We start from the raw sequence: 20,211 nt of genomic DNA, 5'->3' as shown, positions 1-20,211 counted from the left end.
TTACTTAGGAGGCAAAATCTTTCAGAATACCAAGGTCTCTGGGGATAAAAGCATCTGGTTTTAAAAGGTAGGGAACCACTTACTCATTTCAACCTCTTCATTTCACAGTTAAGGTAGCTAAATGAGGCTCAGAGAAGTAAAGAATCTGGCCAGAGCTCTTATGGGAGAGATCCAGGTCTAAAGAGATAAATTCTTCCTACTCTTGTAAGTTGCTTCCTTTCTCTGAGATGTTCCTAAGTTTTAGCTTTCTCTCCACTCTCACATACACACTAACACACTAGTTACTATTAATTTTGATAATTTCTGTGGTTTAAATAAAGTGCTTGGGAAACATGCCAAGCAGCTATCACAAAAAAACTTAGCTAACATTAATAATAAAAAACTTGGGGATAAAAGACATAGTATTTGAGTGTGATAACTTTTCATTAGTTAAATTCTAAGGTATTCAAAACAACAGTAGGAACTTGTTGGATATATTTTTTAAAAAATGACAGATTACCTCCCTGTATAATAGTAATGTCTGCATGGTTATCCCTCGCCCCAGTTACCCTACTGTCCAAGAGCCAGATGTACCCTCTAAATTAGGGGGCTGGACAATCAGACTAATCCAAATTGAGGGCATTCTGCAAACAACTATCATCAATGGGCTGGAAAAGACTGGAAAACCACTCTAGAATAAGGGAAACCTAAAAGTCATGACAATTAAATACAATACATGACACTTGATTGGATATGGGATTAAAACAAAGAAAAACAAAACAGGGCTTTCCTGGTGGCGCAGTGGTTGGGAATCCGCCTGCCAGTGCAGGGGACACAGGTTCGAGCACGTGCGGCGGAGCAACTAGGCCCGTGTGTCACAACTACTGAAGCCCGCGCACGTGGTGACCATGCTCCACAATGGGAGAGGCCACCGCGGTGAGAGGCCCGCACACTGCAGAGAGGAGTGGACCCCGCTTGCCGCAGCTAGAGAGAGCCTGTGCGCAGCAATGAAGACCCAACGTAGCCAAAAATAAATAAATTAATTAAAAAAATAGAGAAACAAAAATAGCAATTTAAAAAACAGCTATAAAGGCCATTATTGGGACAATTGGGAAATTTTAATATGGACTGTGTATTTAGATGATACTACTGTTGTATTCATTGTGAAATGTCCTGAATGTGTGATAGCTGTACTGTGGTTATGTAGGAAGATGTCCTTATTCCTAGAAGGTGCTTAGAAATGTAGAGAGGGTGACATGATATGTGCACCTAACTCTCAGAGAGAGAGAGAGGGAGAGAGGGGGAGGGAGGGGAATGGGCCTGTGCCTGAGTGGGCAGAATGCAGAACAGGCTGTGTCATTCACAAACATGCCAAGGGGTGAAAGGTATGTGTGTTCACACTACTATTCTTACAACTTTGCTGTAGGTTTGCCATTTTTCAAAATGAAAAGCTGGGGAAGAACTTTGAGTGCCAGGAAGTAATCCGCGTCTGTGCACAGCTGGAAAGATGGAGCCCTTAAAGCCAAGCCGCTTTGTATACTGTGTGGCTGCAAAAGGCCTCTGTGTTTTATGACTTGACAGTGTGCTGTCAACCAAAGGGAAGGGGGCAAGTCAGTGTCTGAAATATTTACGGGTTAAATTTCCTCCACTGGGACATTATGGCACTTACATGATTTCTAATTAAGAAGGTAAACACCCTAACATTTACTTAAAAAAAACACTTAGTACAAACTAGTTACACATTTGGTAAGAGTATAAATATTTTTGGAGTTGAAAAAGTCAGTAAAAGGTAAAATCATCCTGATTTTAATGTTCATGTACATGTGTTCACTGGTTACTGCTTTGCAGTTAATTTAAGATGGCCTTTTTCATAAGCAGAAAATGTGCATTTTTATATTGTTTAAATTTTAATATGGATTTTTGTTCAAAACAACACAGACATTCAGGCTACTTGTAAATGATACAAGATTTTTTGCTAATGAGGCATTATGTAGAACATATGCAAAAATCACAACTCAGTCTTCCAAAATAGACCACAATAACAGGAAAAGACATGATTTTAATAAAAAAGAGCAGCACTGGGCTTTTACTTCAAAGCAATTAAGGGCTTTGGATAACCAAAAGTTTATGTCAAGCTGATGCCAAACCAAACTGGTCTATTAAACACATACTACGAAGAGTTTCTGTAATATTCTATGAAAAGGCTCTTTGCCATAAATATCAAGCACCACACTCTGAAGATTACAACTACGTTAGGTTCATGTTTGAGAACAAGGAGTCCAACATTCAGATCAGACTTCTAGAATTTCAAATCTGAAATAATGTATCCATGAAAGAGAAGTTTAAATATGTTTTCCATTTTGTGATTTTTCTCTACAGTAAATTATACCAAGTTTTATATTCTCCCCAACATTTTTCAACAGTTTTCCATTAGTCTCAAAAAAATTTCTGTTACACATAAAATTTTGAGCTATGTGTAAACATATAAGAAAAAAAAAGACTTGAAGACCCTTATTTGAAGTCATTTCTTCAGTTTTCAACAACTGTATTTCAAGAAACAATATGTGATTCACCATAGGTACCCTTCCTTCTAAGCAAATAACCAATAATTTTCAATTTTATAAAATCTGTAAGGTAGGGTACAAATTGCTTTCATTCTTTGGCCCCTGCAACAAAAGCTTCTTTAATAACACTTATTTTGTCTCTGCTTCTAATTCTTGATGTGACAAAAAATAGACTGCTATGAAGTGAATAACATAATCCCTTAAGGTTAGCCTTAGTTTAGTTTTTAAGGTAAACTCTTCTATGTGTATATGCTGATGTCTTCTGCTGAAAATACTTATACTAGAAAATATGCAGACCCATCTATGACTCTAGTTCTTCGGCTGTTCTAGTCCTAGGACTGAAGAACTTTTAGATTTCCCTTTCAATTAACACAGCACTCTAGTTCTTAGATGATCATATTCCTTTGGAAGAAGGAACGGCCAACACAGGGTCGATCTTACTCTTTGGGAATTTAAGAAATATAACAGAGAAAGTAGTCTGATAACCTTGTACTCAGCTGTTGAGGAATGGGCTCCAAGCTTGGGCTTGGCCTAATGCAGAATTTTTATATTCAGATAATATTTTAAATATGGCTGTTGGCAATTTATTAAGATCACCATATTCAGTTTTGGGGTCTTCAGCACTGTTCCTCACAAGGAACCATTTATTGGTTTTCCAAGAAGGCTAGGTCTATTCTTAGGGGGAACGTGGGTAACTCCTAGGTATTTAAAACCCTGGTTCAAAGCCAGGGTTCAAATTACATTCCCTATTACAAATATAATTCTCAAAAATATTCATTTTTCTTTTGCCCTGCAATTAGAAGGGTATATTAATGTCACTAAACATATAGAATTTCATTACAAAATTTAATTTTACACATAACTTTTTAGGAACACAAATTAGTAGAGATAATATTAACCTTTTAAATCTTTGAAATAAAAAGCTTTTCATATATTTTTGGCCCACTTTATTTTTTTAAAACAAGTCTTCTATTATGCATCTTAGCTTTTTCAAATATAACTATGTAAGGTTTGTTTGTGAAAGAAGAAGTAAACTCTGATTCTGAAGTGAAAAAGTGGAAAATCACACTTGGTTTTTCTTAATGAGAACCTACTCACGTAAGTATGATAGCACACTTGGTAAGGGAAAAACAAATAGAGGATCTAGGTCTGGTTTAAAAAAATATTAAGAGAGAAATAAAAGAGACAAAAGATATAACAATAATATGCAATGTGTAGACCTCATTTGGATTCCAATGCAAGCAGCAGGAAGTCATCGTTACAGAAGTTTGAATATAAACTAGTTATTAGATGGTATGAAGGAATTGCTGTTAATTTTGTTAGGTGTGATAATGGCACGGTGATTACATTAAAAAAATTCCTTACCAGACAGCAATATATACTGAAGTATTTACAGGTGTGATGACATGGTATTTGGCAGGGGCTAATGAATTAAAGAAACTGAAGGTGAAGGGATTGATGACACCAGATTTGTTAGCATGTTGGTAATGGTTAAAGTTGAGAGATGAGTACAGGAGATTTCAATATACTACTCTCCGTACCTTTGCGTATGCTTGTTCCAAACAAAAAGGAAAAAAAGGGCCATAAAGGAAGAAAATAATTTAAGGAAGAATATGGTAAAAAGATAAAATCTTGTTGGAAGCACAACGTGGAAGCACAAAATGAGAGAAGAGGTATTAGGAACCAACAGATGACAAAGGAGGACGGTAAAGAAAATACTATATATTATCAAACATCAAAAATGAAGAGGCAGCAAGGAGACTACTGAAGGGCCCCATTGTCACTCGTAACAATCAGCAGAATTCGATGCAAACTTTGAATATTAGGAGAGGTAACATCTTTATGGGATGAAAAAAGTGGGTACTGTATTATGGAATTTACTCCCTTTTAAGGTTGGGAAGAACACTTAAATAAGGTTGGGCTTATTCACAAGGTATGCCAACAGCTGAGTCCTTGTCACACATATTTTTCTTGGTAGGTGCAATCGAATGGTATCAGAACTTCCTACCGGCGTGGTAAATGAGCAGAGGAAACAAGACGAGGTAGAGTAGGTTAGGGAAAAATGCCCTTCGACTTGAGTTGTTGATAGCAGTTAGTAGGTCTAGAGCAGGCTTATATGAAGAATGTTAAGTAAAGACATGATTTTTAAATAGACTAGGCTTATCCTTCTATGGCACATGATAAAGTATTTTAAACTAATTTTGACCTTATCAAAGTGATATTTCTGTTTTAACATACCTTTGATCCGTAGCCTGCTGTTCTCGAAGCTGAAGAAGAGATAACTCAATTTCATTTTCTTTTCTCCTCAACTGAGTTTTCAGGATCTCAGCCAACTGCTCTAACTCTTCTATCTGGCCTCTCTGTGACTGAATAACATTTTCTCTGAAATAAAGAATCTTTACAAGAATTTGCAGCTTGAGGGAAAATCTGCAGTATATAAGAGCAGTACAAAGAAAGTGCTTCATAGTAAAGGGCAAGCAAAAGTTAAAAATTTTAGCTTAAATGCCCCGGCACATAGTGAAATAGTAGCAGATTAAATGTGATGATTTGGAAGTACATATGGAAGAATTCAAGGTATTGTTTTTTTTTTTTTTTTTTTTTTTTTTCTTTTTGCGGTATGCGGGCCTCTCACTGTTGTGGCCTCTCCCGTTGCGGAGCACAGGCTCCGGACGCGCAGGCTCAGCGGCCATGGCCCACGGGCCCAGCCGCTCCGCGGCATATGGGATCCTCCCAGACCGGGGCACGAACCCGTATCCCCTGCATCGGCAGGCGGACTCTCAACCACTGCGCCACCAGGGAGGCCCCAAGGTATTGTTTTATATAAGATAATGTCCTAGGCAACGGACTGGACTGTGGTTCAAGTCAATGCAGTATTTATTGGTCACCTACTAAGTACTCTGTGATCTGGTCTTCTTCAGATAATTTCTGTGCCTTTGTTCTTTCATATGCACACCTGCCTATACCACCCAAATTAACACTTCATAGAGAGAAGGCAAGAAATTTGCAAAACATAACTTAGTGGTCTCTGGTTTATATTTTACCTCTACCATGTCTGGCAGCATCCCAGTGTACCAAGCCTCAGGACTGGTCTGAACCCTTGCTTTTCCACTGACTAACAGGAAACAAGGTTAGGTCTAGTCTTTTAGTTTTATTCTTTCACAGGCAATCATTACTGTAACTGGTATTTAAAATATTTAAAAGTAAAAATTTAAGCCAATATTATTCTTAAGCAGCTATCTAAAGTATGATACTCTTGTCTCCTGCTTTCTCTCCTCATTCAGAATTGTTACTTTTTGATGATCCAGGTGAAGGCCTTATCTTCATTTGTGTGACTTACAGACACTGAGATCACCATGAGGCTTTGATTAACTGGAAAAGTAAGCTAAACGTGGCAGAAGTAACTTTTTTGAAACCACAGTATGATGAAGAATGCGGTACCATAGAATCAGCATGAAACAAAATCTGAAATCCATATGTATTTGATAGCTCCAAACTTTTAAGCCACTCCCTCCAATTCTTTTTTCTTTTTTTAAACCACAGAAAGGCTAATTAATTCATGATCTAAAAAAACCCAAAAAACAAAAAAAAACTACCTGTAATTCTGAGAATGAAAATGTTGCCTCTAAAGCTTATACTATTCTAAATGACTGGGCTTTATGCCATTCCATTGAGGGGGAAATTATAATAAAGAGGACTCTTCTCTAAACGCTTCCATTGAGGCAACTGGTTAAGTTTTTCATTTACCTCATTGTACTGGAAAGATGTTATATAATATCTGTTCGTACCTCACAGATCTAGCTGTATTTTAATGGAGCAAATTATTTGTACACAAACCAATTTTGTTTAAAATAAAGGCAAGGGAGGGATCAAAAAAGACATGATCAATATACAGTGTTCTAAAATGACCACAAAAAGAATACATACAAATTTCTTATTTCTCCTCTGGCTTCTTCGAGTAAAATGTTGCCATGTTTTGTAGGCATGGGTTGCAGAGTTTCTGCTACATCTGTATCTTGGAATTTAATATCTAAAAATAAATTAATAAGATAATTAGTGAAGTTATTTTGAAAAGAAGGACCCTTGACTTACTATCGTAAGGAAATAAGCAATACAATAAAGTCTCTTAAGTGCTGAGAGATATGTGCTCCATAGTAGAGAGAATCAGACATACATTGCCAAAGGAACTGTTAGATCTCAGCCACCAGTTGGCATTAAATAAAACACAGCAGCAAGTATTGCTCATTTAACAAATTCTACTATGGAAACCAAATTACCCAGAAATAGTTTTATTCAACTTAGATTTAGAACTTCCAAAGTAAATTCTGAAAGAACCAAAATTTTAACAGGTCTTTACAATATAAACTGAGGTATGAAGGAAAAAGTTTTCAAAACCGTGATTGTTTTTGAGTATTTCTGATAAAGGTTTTTTGATTTTTAAATTACTCATTCATACCCCTTGACCTTACAATTTGAACCTTATCTTCATTTGTGTGATTCACAGATACTGTGAGCGTTAAGTCAAAATGTTTCCTGTACTTTGATTTATTCTACCTCAATAAGAAAATCCATATTTAAACAAAGGTAGTTTGAGAAGAGATCAATAGGATTCCTTTAAATAAAACATTTTACTGCTGCACTTAAATACAATTTTTCTTGTATAAATAATTACAATTTTTTGTAATTTACAATAATTTTGTAAATATTGTAAATTACAATAATTTTTACAAGCCTGGTCCCATTGTTAAAAATGAGACATTCTTTTAATTATAGGAGTTACTTTACACTTATAGAATAATTAGGTTATTAGTTTTAGGTAAATGAAGTATGACAAATAATTTAGATTTTTAAAATGGAGAATAGTTCCAGACATAAAGGTACAGAAAAAACTCATTCTCCTTATAAAAGTTTACTTTTTAAAAATGAGAATTTTAATTAGGAAAAACTGAACTATCATTTGCTATTTCCAAAACTTTCAACATTTATTGTTGTAATCCAGAGTAAAGAATGGAACAGGCCCTGCCTAAAACATTACAATAGTTTACTGTGTTAAAATTTGCCAATTATATTATTTTGGCAGTAATACTAATTCTTAAGCTTTTCCTACATAAATCAAGGAAAAACTAAACATTACTACTAGAATTTTTTTTTTTTTTTTTTTTTTTTTTTTTGCGGTAGGCGGGCCTCTCACTGTTGTGGCCTCTCCCCTTGCAGAGCACAGGCTCCGGATGCGCAGGCTCAGCAGCCATGGCTCACGGGCCTAGCCGCTCTGCGGCATGTGGGATCTTCCCAGACCGGGGCACGAACCCGTGTCCCCTGCATCGGCAGGCGGACTCTCAACCACTGCGCCACCAGGGAAGCCCACTACTAGAATTTTTTTAAAAACCCACTTATACTCAAAACATATCTTAAAACTTACAGTCTCATGGTGATTTTCCAATGGCTATATTTAAAACATATACACTTTATAATCTTTCTACTGGTTATTCACAATAAGAATTGTTTCTACACTACACTGATCACACCTTAAGCCAGTACTTTCTATCCTTTATCCTGACAAAGTACAAATAGGAAACGATAATATTTGTACAGCAGCTTTGGGGGGTAAGACTGCTTGTGGCCCAAGAGGGTCAGGGTTCTTGCCCAGCCCCTCAGGCTGTGGTATTTCTGACATCTCTGGTCTAAGGTCTAGGTCCCAGCCTCAAAGGCGGTCTTGAAGAGTCTATTAAGGCTACTAAGGTAGTGATCTTGATAATGATGCCTCAGGTTTACACAGAAAGATAGAAGTTAGGAAAGTATTCATTACTATTTAATCCTTTGTGTAACTTCTATGTCCTAGATTCTGTACCAAACAGTGAAAAAGTTCTGAATTACTAACAGTGTAAATACAAGGAGAAATTTAATCTATGTAAGTAACATTTTAAAGGCTCTTCTGTTCTGTGGCTCTTCTACAAGGAGAAAGTTCCATCAAACTCTTCTATTTAAACAGCAATTCATAGCACTAGATTAGCTTGCCATGTTAATCTAATATTTGGGCATCGTTTTTATTTAGCATAAAAGACCTTGCAGACCACAGGGATCATCTTGCCCAACTGCAGTCACAGATGACAAAACTAAGGTTCAGAGAGGATAAATGACTATTTAAAGGTAGAATATATTGTTGTGGACCTACCATCTCCTGACCTTTCTTCTAATCTGGTGTTATCATTCCATTTTACAGATGCAGAAAATGAGGCTCTGGGAAGTCAAGTGCTCTCTTCCACATAAAAAGTTAATTAGCAGCAGAATGTATTTTTGATTTATAATTCATTATGATTACTTTGGTTATATTCAAAGTCTACTGCCAATCTCACATAGCTAGGAGTAGCCAAGCTCTTTTATCCTGGAGCTGCCTCCTGCCTACCGTGGAGGCCTTACTGACTTCAAAGGAACTCTATCTAGGGAACATATAGTGTTAATATTTTGGCTTGGAGAGAAAAATAGAACAAACTTTTCTCTTTTTCTGTTCAGATGGTGTTTTTTGTTCCCTCAATGAATTGAAAGTTTTACATGATTTTTTTATTTCCCTAAAAATGTTTGGTCTTCAAGTGGAGCATGTTCCAAACAAAGGTGAACTAGAACTAAAATTCGATTTCCTTCCCTAGTAGTTGAAATGAAAAAAGTATTCCTTAAAATATTTATTGACTTTTTGCTTCATTATAAATAAAGTTTGTCTGTGGGTGGAGGGAATTGGGAATTTTCATTAGAAATACTTAGGTTCTGTCTACAGTATTGAGTCTTCTATATTCAATTGAATTGCTTTGTAAGCTGGGTAGGTTTTAGGTGATTCATTTTCGAGATGAGAAGAGTGATTGACCAATGATCATTTTTTGAAGATGGAAGAGACCTTTATGGTCGCTCGCTTAAATCCTTTTATTTTATGTGTAAAGAAAACTCAAGTTCAGAATGATTAGAAGACTTGTCCAAGGTCACCAGACAGTAAGCAGAGGAGCAAGAACCCAACTTTTTAAACCCCTAGTTATGTGCACACTCCACTGTCAAGCTGCTTCCACACCACGAGGAAGATTTAAACAATTCTGTAAAATTTATAGAAGGCCTTTGGATGAAGAACCTAAGTGTGATCCTTCAGAACAACAGTGTGACCATATGAGCAAATTAGTGGTTTCTCTATTTGCCTGAGTCAATGTGATTTCCATCCATAATATAAAAAACCAACTCAAACTAAACTAAACCCATAATTGAGGTAGTTTGATACATGCTTCTTTTATTAGTTAGGACGAATAGTTTTACTAGACAAATGTAAATGTTTTACTAGACAAATTTGAGCATGATCTAGTGATTCTTATATAAAATGATCTTCATGTTAATGTGATTTTATCAAAAAGTCAAAAAATGATTTCTCTTTCTAAAGACACTCAAAAACATGAATAGTACAGAAATAAAACTCTGTGTGTAAGTACGTATGTGTGTGTAAAACAAGCTATTAACTTAAATTTAGGATTTAATGTAAGCTTTAGTTTACCTTTCCTGGGGCATTCCTGTAAGCCTGCATTTTCATTCACTTTTCTACGCCCAGTGTTAACACGAGATTGCACATAACTGTATGGAGTTTGCCTGTGACCCTGGATCTGAAGTTGCTGTTTGGTTGAAATTAGTCTGTTTTTGAGGACTTCATTTTGTCTTTCAAGCTCATGAACTTTCTCTTGCAGCCGCTCAATCATTTCTTCCATTTCCACATCTCTTCCCAGCCGCTTGGGGCCGCCACCAACCCATTCATATCTTTTCTTGTCATTAACTAGCCGTATTAACTTGGTGGCCATTCTAGGGAAATAATAAAAAGATGAAAAGGAATGTGAGAAGTCAGCATAAAATGCATTCTGTTGAAAGGAACATAATCACTGTGAAGACTTCAGTGCAGAACCTGAATAATAAATTTCAGGTTTTGATGTAACTATTACTGCCTGTGAAGAATCCTTTGATGATAATTGAAACCACTGGGCAACAATCTGCTTTATAGCACTGACAAATAACAGTTTCCTAAGGCTTATCATTTAAGGTTAGTAAAGAGAGGACACATATTTACTCCATATGTTCCTCAAATGCAATTTTTAACGCATGACCTTATGTAGGAATGCTGTATGCACTTAAATGTAGCTACAGATTGTGGATATGGTGGGTTATATCTGCAAGCCACAGTAAGTTAAAGCTTTTCAAAATTGTATTAAGACTATGCAGCATTTAGGTGATGTATTGTTTTCAGTTTCTCTAGGATTAAGACATATTACAAATATAAAAATGTTAAAATCCATAGATACATACATATTAAAAGCCCAATGAAAAATTCAAAAGAAACCCAAATGCACCATTAAATGTTGCTTAGTGCTCAAGAAACATGCCTGTTTAATGGTAGAACTTAATTAGGTACAGAAAGTATTATTTCAATGGTACTTTTAAATTTAGACATACATTGTGCTTTTGACATCTCAGGAGTTTATACCTTTGATTCTTTTAAGTTTTGATAAAAACTGGTTAGACAGAACAAAAGACAGAAAGGGCACATGGGGGTGATGTAATATACACGTACGGAAAACATGCTTGACAGTGAATGGAAAAATCTTGGCAGTACAAGAAAGAAAAGGTGGCTTTGATGAGAGACACAAGTTCAAGACTTTACAAAATTGGTCGCACATCTTCAATAGCTGATTCTAGTTTATAGTGAATCTATTTTTATAAAGACCCAGACAGGAGATTGAAAATAAAAACACACTTCATTTTTCTTTAAACGGGGTTTTGCTTTATTTTAGCATGGTTATGGACAGAAGCTTTTACTTAGGAGAACAAAAGTGAAATAAAAAAAAACCCTTAATAGCTTTGGGATGTCACAGAACAACCTTTTTTTGCCCTAAGCAGAGTCCTCTGTAAAAGCAGTAGTAATACATGTCTATCTACACTTCTGGCTACTCGGCCTACAGCATGCAGCATCAGGGGAAAGCTATGCATAACATAATCAGTTAAGATTGTTTTCTTTTTCCCTTGAGGCACATCCATTAAACATGCTTTATAAAGGATATAGGATAATAAAAACCAAGATCCAAGAGTACCACAAACACTCTAGTAAAGTAATCAATGGATTAGTTCCTTTTCCACCTAATCCAGAGAAGGATATATCATTGAGGAATCTGGGCAGGTATCTTAGCCCAACAGAGCCATACACTCTACCTAGCCCTTTAGGACCCTGAGCCCCACCAAACGGCTTATCCATAGAAAGATGGTAGCCATTTAAATGAGATGTCAACCTAAATATCCGAATCTTCTGTTACACAAAGACTTTCACATGGATAGAGATGACATTCAAAAGAAAGACATAGATTTAAGAAAAGATCAATAAAACTAAAAGCTGGTTCTTTGAGAAGATAAACAAAATTGATAAACCATTAGCCAGACTCATCAAGAAAAAAAGGGAGAAGACTCAAGTCAATAGAATTAGAAATGAAAAAGGAGAAGTAGCAACTGACACTGCAGAAATACAAAGCATCATGAGAGATTACTACAAGGAATTATATGCCAATAAAATGGACAACCTGGAAGAAATGGACAAATTCTTAGAAAAGCACAACCTTCTGAGACTGAACCAGGAAGAAATAGAGAATATAAACAGACAAATCACAAGCACTGAAATTGAGACTGTGATTAAAAATCTTCCAACAAACAAAAGCCCAGGACCAGATGGCTTCATAGGCGAATTCTATCAAACATTTAGAGAAGAGTTAACACCTATCCTCAATTCTTCCAAAATATAGCAGAGGGAGGAACACTCCCAAACTCACTCTACAAGGCCAGCTCCACCGATACCAAAACCAGACAAAGATGTCACAAAGAAAGAAAACTACAGGCCAATATCACTAATGAACATAGATGCAAAAATCCTCAACAAAATACTAGCAAACAGAATCCAACAGCACATTAAAAGGATCATACACCATGATCAAGTGGGGTTTATCCCAGGAATGCAAGGAGTCTTCAATATACGCAAATCAATCAATGTGATACACCATATTAACAAATTGAAGGATAAAAACCATATGATCATCTCAATAGATGCAGAAAAAGCTTTTGACAAAACTCAACACCCATTTATGATAAAAGCGCTCCAGAAGGCAGGCATAGAGGGAACTTACCTAAACATAACAAAGGCCATATATGACAAACCCACAGCCAACATCATTCTCAATGGTGACAAACTGAAACCATTTCCTCTAAGATCAGGAACAAGACAAGGTTGTCCACTCTCACCACTATTATTCAAGAAGTTTTGAAAGTTTTGGAAATTTTAGCCACAGCAATCAGAGAAGAAAAAGAAATAAAAGGAATCCAAATTGGAAAAGAAGAAGTAAAACTGTCACTGTTTGCAGATGACATGATACTATACATAGAGAATCCTAAAGATGCCACTAGAAAACTACTAGAGCTAATCAATGAATCTGGTAAAGTAGCAGTATACAAAATTAACGCACAGAAATCTCTTGTATTCCTATACACTAATGATGAAAAATCTGAAAGGGAAATTAAGGAGCCACTCCCATTTACCGTTGCAACAAAAAGAATAAAATACCTAGGAGTAAACCTACCTAAGGAGGCAAAAGACCTGTATGCAGAAAACTATAAGGCACTGATGAAAGATATTAAAGATGATACAAACAGATGGAGAGATACACCATGTCCTTGGATTGGAAGAATCAACATTGTGAAAATGACTCTACTACCCGAAGCAATCTCCAGATTCAATGCAATCCCTATCAAACTACCTATAGCACTGTTCACAGAACTAGAACAAAAAATTTCACAATTTGTATGGAGACACAAAAGACCCTGAATAGCCAAAGCAATCTTGAGAAAGAAAAATGGAGGAGGAATCAGGCTCCTGGACTTCAGACTATACTACAAAGCTACAGTAATCAAGACAGTATGGTACTGGCACAAAAACAGAAATACAGATCAATGGAACAGGATAGAAAGCCCAGAGATAAACCCACACACATATGGCCACCTTATTTTTGATAAAGGAGGCAAGAAGATACAATGGAGAAAAGACAGTCTCTTCTATAAATGATGCTGGGAAAACTGGACAGCTACATGTAAAAGAATGAAAGTAGAACACTCCCTAACACCACACACAAAAATAAACTCGAAATGGATTAAAGACCTAAATGTAAGGCCAGACACTATAAAACTCTTAGAGGAAAACATAGGAAGGACACTCTATGACATAAATCACAGCAAGATCCTTTTTGACCCACCTCCTAGAGAAATGGAAATAAAAACAAAAATAAATGAGTGGGACCTAATGAAACTTAAAAACTTTTGCACAGCAAAGGAAAACATAAAAAAGACGAAAAGACAATCCTCAGAATGGGAGAAAATATTTGCAAATGAAGCAACTGACAAAGGATTAATCTCCAAAATTTACAAGCAGCTCATGCAGCTCAATATCAAAAAAACAAACAGCCCAATCCAAAAATGGGCAGAAGACCTAAACAGACATTTCTCCAAAGAAGATATACAAATTGCCAACAAACACATGAAAGGATGCTCAATATCACTAATCATTAGAGAAATGCAAATCAAAACTACAATGAGGTATCACCTCACACCAGTCAGAATGGCCATCATCAAAAAATCTACAAACAATAAATGTTGGTGAGGGTGTGGAGAAAAGGGAACACTCTTGCACTGTTGGTGGGAATGTAAATTGATACAGCCACTATGGAGAACAGCATGGAGGTTCCTTAAAAAACTAAAAATAGAACTATCATACGATCCAGCAATCCCACCATGGGCATATACCCTGAGAAAACCATAATTCAAAAAGAGTCATGGGGCTTCCCTGGTGGCGCAGTGGTTGAGAGTCTGCCTACCGATGCAGGGCACACGGGTTCATGCCCTGGCCTGGGAAGATCCCACATGCCGCGGAGCGTCTGGGCCCGTGAGCCATGGCCACTGAGCCTGCGCGTCCGGAGCCTGTGCTCCGCAACGGGAGAGGCCACAACAGTGAGAGGCCCGCGTACCACAAAAAAAAAAAAAAAAGTCATGTACCACAATGTTCATTGCAGCTCTACTTACAATAGCCAGGACATGGAAGCAACCTAAGTGTCCATCGACAGATGAATGGATGAAGGAGATGTGGCACATATATACAATGGAATATTACTCAGCCATAAAAAGAAATGAAATTGAGTTGTTTGTAGTGCAGTGGATGGACCTAGAGTCTGTCATACAGAGTGAAGAAAGACAGAAAGGGAAAAACAAATACCATATGCTAACACATATATATGGAATCTAAAAAAAACAAATGGTTCTGAAGAACCTAGGGGCAGGACAGGAATAAAGATGCAGAAGTAGAGAATGGACTTGAGGACATGGGGAGGGGGAAGGGTAAGGTGGGATGAAGTGAGAGAGTGGCATGGACATATATACACTATCAAACATAAAATAGATAGCTAGTGGGAAGCAGTCACATAGCACAGGGAGATCAGCTCGGTGCTTTGTGACCACCTAGAGGGGTGGGATAGGGAGGGTGGAAGGGAGACACAAGCGAGAGGAGATATGGGGATATACGTATATGTATAGCTGATTCACTTTTTTATACAGCAGAAACTAACACACCATTGTAAAGCACTTATACTCCAATAAAGATGTTAAAAAAAAGTTTGAAGCAAAAAAAAAAAGAGATTTAATGTGAAAAAGCAGTCATCATCTAGAGATAAACAAACAACTCCAATTTTTAAGGCAAGAAGAGCACATCCATAGAGAGGTTTAAAATTCCTTCAAAGATATGCAAGTAAACTTTGCCAAGAAAGGTAAGATTGCATCTTTTTGACCAGTAATAGCAATAATTTTCATTTGATTATTTTATATTAATGAAATAAGTGATCAGGTAAAGTTTGAGTACTTCTTTAGAAAGGTGGTTTGTCAAATCTACATTCATACTAAAGTAAGTGATTCTAATTATATCTTAAGGATAAATTTAAAGGTAGTTTATCCATGTATTTAGGTAGTGTCAGTGGTGTGAAACTGAGAAGGAAATTAGAGCTTTGGGTCATAGTGGTCATTGGATCACTACCCTCAGGGCTGAGTAAAATAAAATTCCTGGAGGTTAAATGGCTTGAACATACCATAGGCGAGTGGCAGAGAGACAAAGAACACATGCACACCACTTGACTCCTAGCCCAGTCCTTTTTCCATTAAACTACATAGCTCATTATTAAGTTGTTTTCTATTTTCTGGCTAGGACAAATTACTAATGAGGTCAAGGCTGTGAATTTAATTCTTTTAGTGACCAATTAGGTTTACAAAGGAAAAAAACTGTTCAGCGGTCACAGACTAAATGCCTCATTCAGACAGGGTGACGGCTGTGTTAGTGGTCAGAAAAAGAAACAGGCAAGTGAGTCTTGAAAAAAGTCATCATCACGACTCAAAAACCAACTCAAAGTAAAAGCTCTGCACAAAGCAGGTCAGTGGGTCATTAAAACAAAGTCCACAGAATAGACACTGACTAGAATCACTCCTTTAGAGGCTAAGTTCCAAGCGGAAGAAAAACCCCCTATCTTCTTTGTTCAATCGTTGTCTCACCTTTCCATTGAACCTAGAACATGAATATGAATACAGATCTGCTCATGCTCACAAATGAGAATAAACTTTTAATGCCACACATTCAGAAGACAGTCACTGTTCCTGAACAAGAAAGAAGAAAGCTATCTACTCTTAAGAAATAATCCCTGCAGAAATTTTTTGCATACAAAAGTTACCCTGTTTCCTCAGAAACAACAGATTCTTTGAAATAAATACAGATTCTAGATTAATCCAAGCAAAGTAAAATATGTTCCAGATAGTGAAGTGATGTTCTCATTAGTAAACCCCAAATCTTAAAGGAACACGCATCCTAACAAGTTAGAATAGCTAATTACTTTTTTAAACTTTCATTTTAAAACCGAGACATTTAGAAAACAGATGTTTTGGCCATTTGCTTATTAAGCTATAAATATTAAAGCAAAAGTTATTTAGAGATATGATACACTCATGGCACTCATAGCTATTAGCTCTTTCTTTCAAATGGCAACTTCAGACATAATAAACACTCACAATCTTCTTGGTTTATTATCCTAGTTTGTAAGATTTTCCATTTTTAAAAACTGTACTGATTTATAACCTTCCTTGCTCCAAAAAGGATTCAAGGTGGGGTTTTCAATTAAGTTTATAGAAAAGCATATCCTCCAAACTTTACAGAGTTAGGGGAAAAAAAAGCTAAAAGCTTTTTATCATAACCTTTTAATTTTATCCTCTTGCTTGCGGGCATGCTGTTTAAGTAAAATGTTCTCATCATGCAAACGCAAAAATCTGTCTTCCAGTTCCTCACGACTGATACGTGACACTGCCTGGCGAGACTTCATTGTCGGTGTTGTTGAAGTTTCTGCAAAAATGCCAAGGTAATTAATAGGAGGATTACTTAAAATAGCCTCTAAAAACAATAACAGTTGATATTAACATAATCTCTGATGCACTCATCTTAGGTTTTTTTCTTTGTGACCTACAATTAAGACTGCTTTAGAAAATGTTATAGCATTGTTCATGCCACTGATTGGAGGTAAGAACAAAAATCTTTGCTGTTAATACTTTATATGCAATATTAAGGATTTGAGCAACAATCGTTTCTACTCAAAAAATGTATTCAAATAACAATGTAAGACGGAACTTACATCAAATAAGAATGAAAGATGCATCTCTGATTCAATAAAGACTTTTCAATTTATATGCTGAATATTGAAAAAACTAAATAAAAAGTCGGTATCTGTAAGTATTTTTTTCCAAAGGTAAGAGTTACAACAATAACAATATGATTAAGATATTTTTCTGAGCTATGGCTTATAGAAAATAAACAATAAAATCTGTAAGACCAAGCAAACAAAAACCTTCACAAATCATTTATAAGCTATCATATATTTTTAAAGAACTTTTACACCTTTTAGCAGGTGTGTAAATTTTTTTTACATATGCTTAAATTTGATATTTTCCTGTGAAGCTGGTCAATTTTCAACAGTCCTCCAAAAGAAACAAGGAACAAATGGACAAAGATTAAAGCCCTATGAGGAGGTTACTGAGGGCAAGAATTGAACTTAGGGTATCAAATACTAAAAAATAGCCTTGTACACTTAAACTTATTTGTGTTTTAATCCCTGATACTCCATCAAAGATCTAAAGCAAAGCTTATACATTCTTTTTACTTTTTAAAATTTTTCTTGTTTTTTATTTTTTTTAACATCTTTATTGGAGTATAATTGCTTTACAATGTTGTGTTTCTGCTGATTAACAAAGTGAATCAGCTATACATATACATATATCCCCACATCCCCCATTCTTTTTACTTTTAACAATAAAAGCTGTATAGTCAAATTTATCTTTTTCAATGAACCATATTTTGACCACCTTTCTGTGGTAGTTCAAGGTGGCCACTTGCAGTGTTTTGATTAACAAGTGTATGAAGAAGCCTTAGTGGAATATATTTTACATCACAGCCTTCTCAATGACAAATGCTATGGCATGACAGAATGGCTGACACACTGTACACACAAACAAAAACACAGCTCTACACTCTATATTGTTCCTTAAAGCAGTCCTTTTCTTTCTCAATTTGAAAGTGCTTTTTAGCTCTATAGCAACCACTAAGTGATAAAAGGACAAAGAAAACCTCTAACGTGTATTAATTTGATAAAACAGAGTCAATATCACTTGGCTAACAAACCATTTTGAGATACTCTACTTGAAAGGCAAAAATTTTTAAATATGGCATTTCCTCCCATATAAAATTTAAGCCTAAAGAAACATTTTAATGGCGAATGTGATTTAAACCAGGCAATTTGGTTTGGAGGCTTGGTACTCTCTGTCGTTTCTACTGATGTGTGGAATTTTAAGAAGATGATTTATAACAATTCTTTATCAGAACAGAGGGGGATTTTACATTTTCTATGAGCTGTTGATAATGATGCATGCAGTAAAATACCATATGTTGTTCTAAATTCTCCATCTTCTTGTTTAGTCCAATCAAGACTATATAGTTACTTAAATGGCTTTGTTTGTATGAGTATCAGAAATACTTTAAATTAAAAGTAAAGAAGTTACTGATCAAAGTTCATAATGGTAATAAATAACAGCTGGCTGTACCTTGTAACCCTCCCATTCCAAGGAGATTTAGACCTGTATCTTTCACAGGCAGGTCTCCTGCAGTCTCATCAGTTGGACCAGACATTGTGTATCTGTGGAGAAAAGAAAATTCAAATAAAATCTTTCCAAGTTGTAACATTAAGTATGCAATGGAATGAACCAAATAAAATGAATAAGGCACTAGAACTTTAATGGACATCTTATTGCCCACATGTGCTGCTTGAAAAAGATGAAAGCTTCTATTTTAAAAGTAATACTACATTCAATCATGGAGCCAGTGGTCCTTTCAACAGTATATTTCCTATAGTTTGCTTAGGAAATGAGGTAAGATTATCATTCTTCCTTTTCTCTTCTTCTTCTTCCTCTATCTGAAACAAACAAAAAAAACCTCCCCCAAATTTAAGAAATACCTCCTCTCCATCCTCCATCCCCTTCTCTGCTCCCCAAAGAAAGCAGGTATTTGGAAAAAACCCAAGTCAGGAACTTGATTCAAATGGTTGTTTCTATTACTTACTGGCTGGTCAAGTCACCTAATCTCACTGAGTTTCAGTTCCTTAATTTAAAAAATGGAGAAAACCATTCCTATCTCACAGAGTTATTTTAAAGGTAAGTGAGATGGTAAATTAAAGGCATTTAGCACATGTGCCTGGGATGTGAATATCACTTGAATATTAATCTTCAGCTTGATGCACAAAGGAGCGGGTAGATCCAGGTTTTGTGAAAGAGGTTTCATAAATTCACCAGGTGGGTTTGTTTTTGTTGTGTCCTTTGTTGCCATGAGGCCTAGGTCCCTACCTCCTAGGAAGTCCCAGGGCTTCCTACATCCACATACATGCTGTCCAGCTAATGCTGGCATTTTTACAGTTTCTATTCTTTACAGGATGCATCACAGTAACTTAGTTTTAAATGCGGATGTGAGTGGTCCATGCAATGTTTAGTAATGCAAAAAACCAATGAAGATGTCCTAAGGCAGAGGTTCCCAATCTCTAGCACATTGGTCCTAGAATGTAAAGTCTGAGAGAGTAGCAAGCTGATTTGTCTCGTTTACCTCTGTATTCTCAGAGGCTGGCACAGAGCTGGGTGCATAGCTGGCATTCACTAAATAGTTGTTTAATGAATGAATGAATGAATGAATGGAGTCCTTGGGCTTCAGGGTCTGTGGAGCCAGAGATGGTTTCCAAAATCTTGTATGCCTATGTATACATGCATCATCTTTTAGAGAGAAGATTTCAGACCAGTGCATTTTTACTGTGACATAAACAACGAATAGACATATGCCTGGGAGATCATCTACTTTTGGAAACACTGCCACAGGAGGGGTCAATTTAGGAACCAAATTAGCAAGAAGTTTAAACACAGGACACTTGTGAAAATGATAACTTTTCCATGATAGAGCTTTGGTGGCTTTTATAATAACAATGATGACGATGATGGTGTTAACATTTATTGAATGCTT

General features: G+C 36.1%; 1 protein-coding gene across 1 annotated transcript in view; it reads right to left on the bottom strand.

Moving 5' to 3' along the window:
- RPGRIP1L (RPGRIP1 like) overlaps positions 1–20,211 on the bottom strand; it is a 98,608-nt gene that overhangs the window by 77,399 nt on the left and 998 nt on the right. The window contains exons 2-6 of the mRNA XM_081216483.1: positions 18,756–18,847; positions 16,863–17,007; positions 10,063–10,361; positions 6,468–6,570; positions 4,782–4,925 (exon numbers count right to left, since the gene is read on the bottom strand). Of these exons, the coding sequence (XP_081072609.1) occupies positions 4,782–4,925; positions 6,468–6,570; positions 10,063–10,361; positions 16,863–17,007; positions 18,756–18,840 (776 nt within the window). The 5' untranslated portion in view covers positions 18,841–18,847. The remainder of the gene's footprint in view (positions 1–4,781; positions 4,926–6,467; positions 6,571–10,062; positions 10,362–16,862; positions 17,008–18,755; positions 18,848–20,211) is intronic.

Source organism: Mesoplodon bidens (assembly GCF_964165515.1).
Source record: "Mesoplodon bidens genome assembly, chromosome: 18".
Classification (NCBI taxonomy): Eukaryota; Metazoa; Chordata; class Mammalia; order Artiodactyla; family Ziphiidae; genus Mesoplodon; species Mesoplodon bidens.
This window is presented reverse-complemented; position numbering and strand designations above follow the sequence as displayed.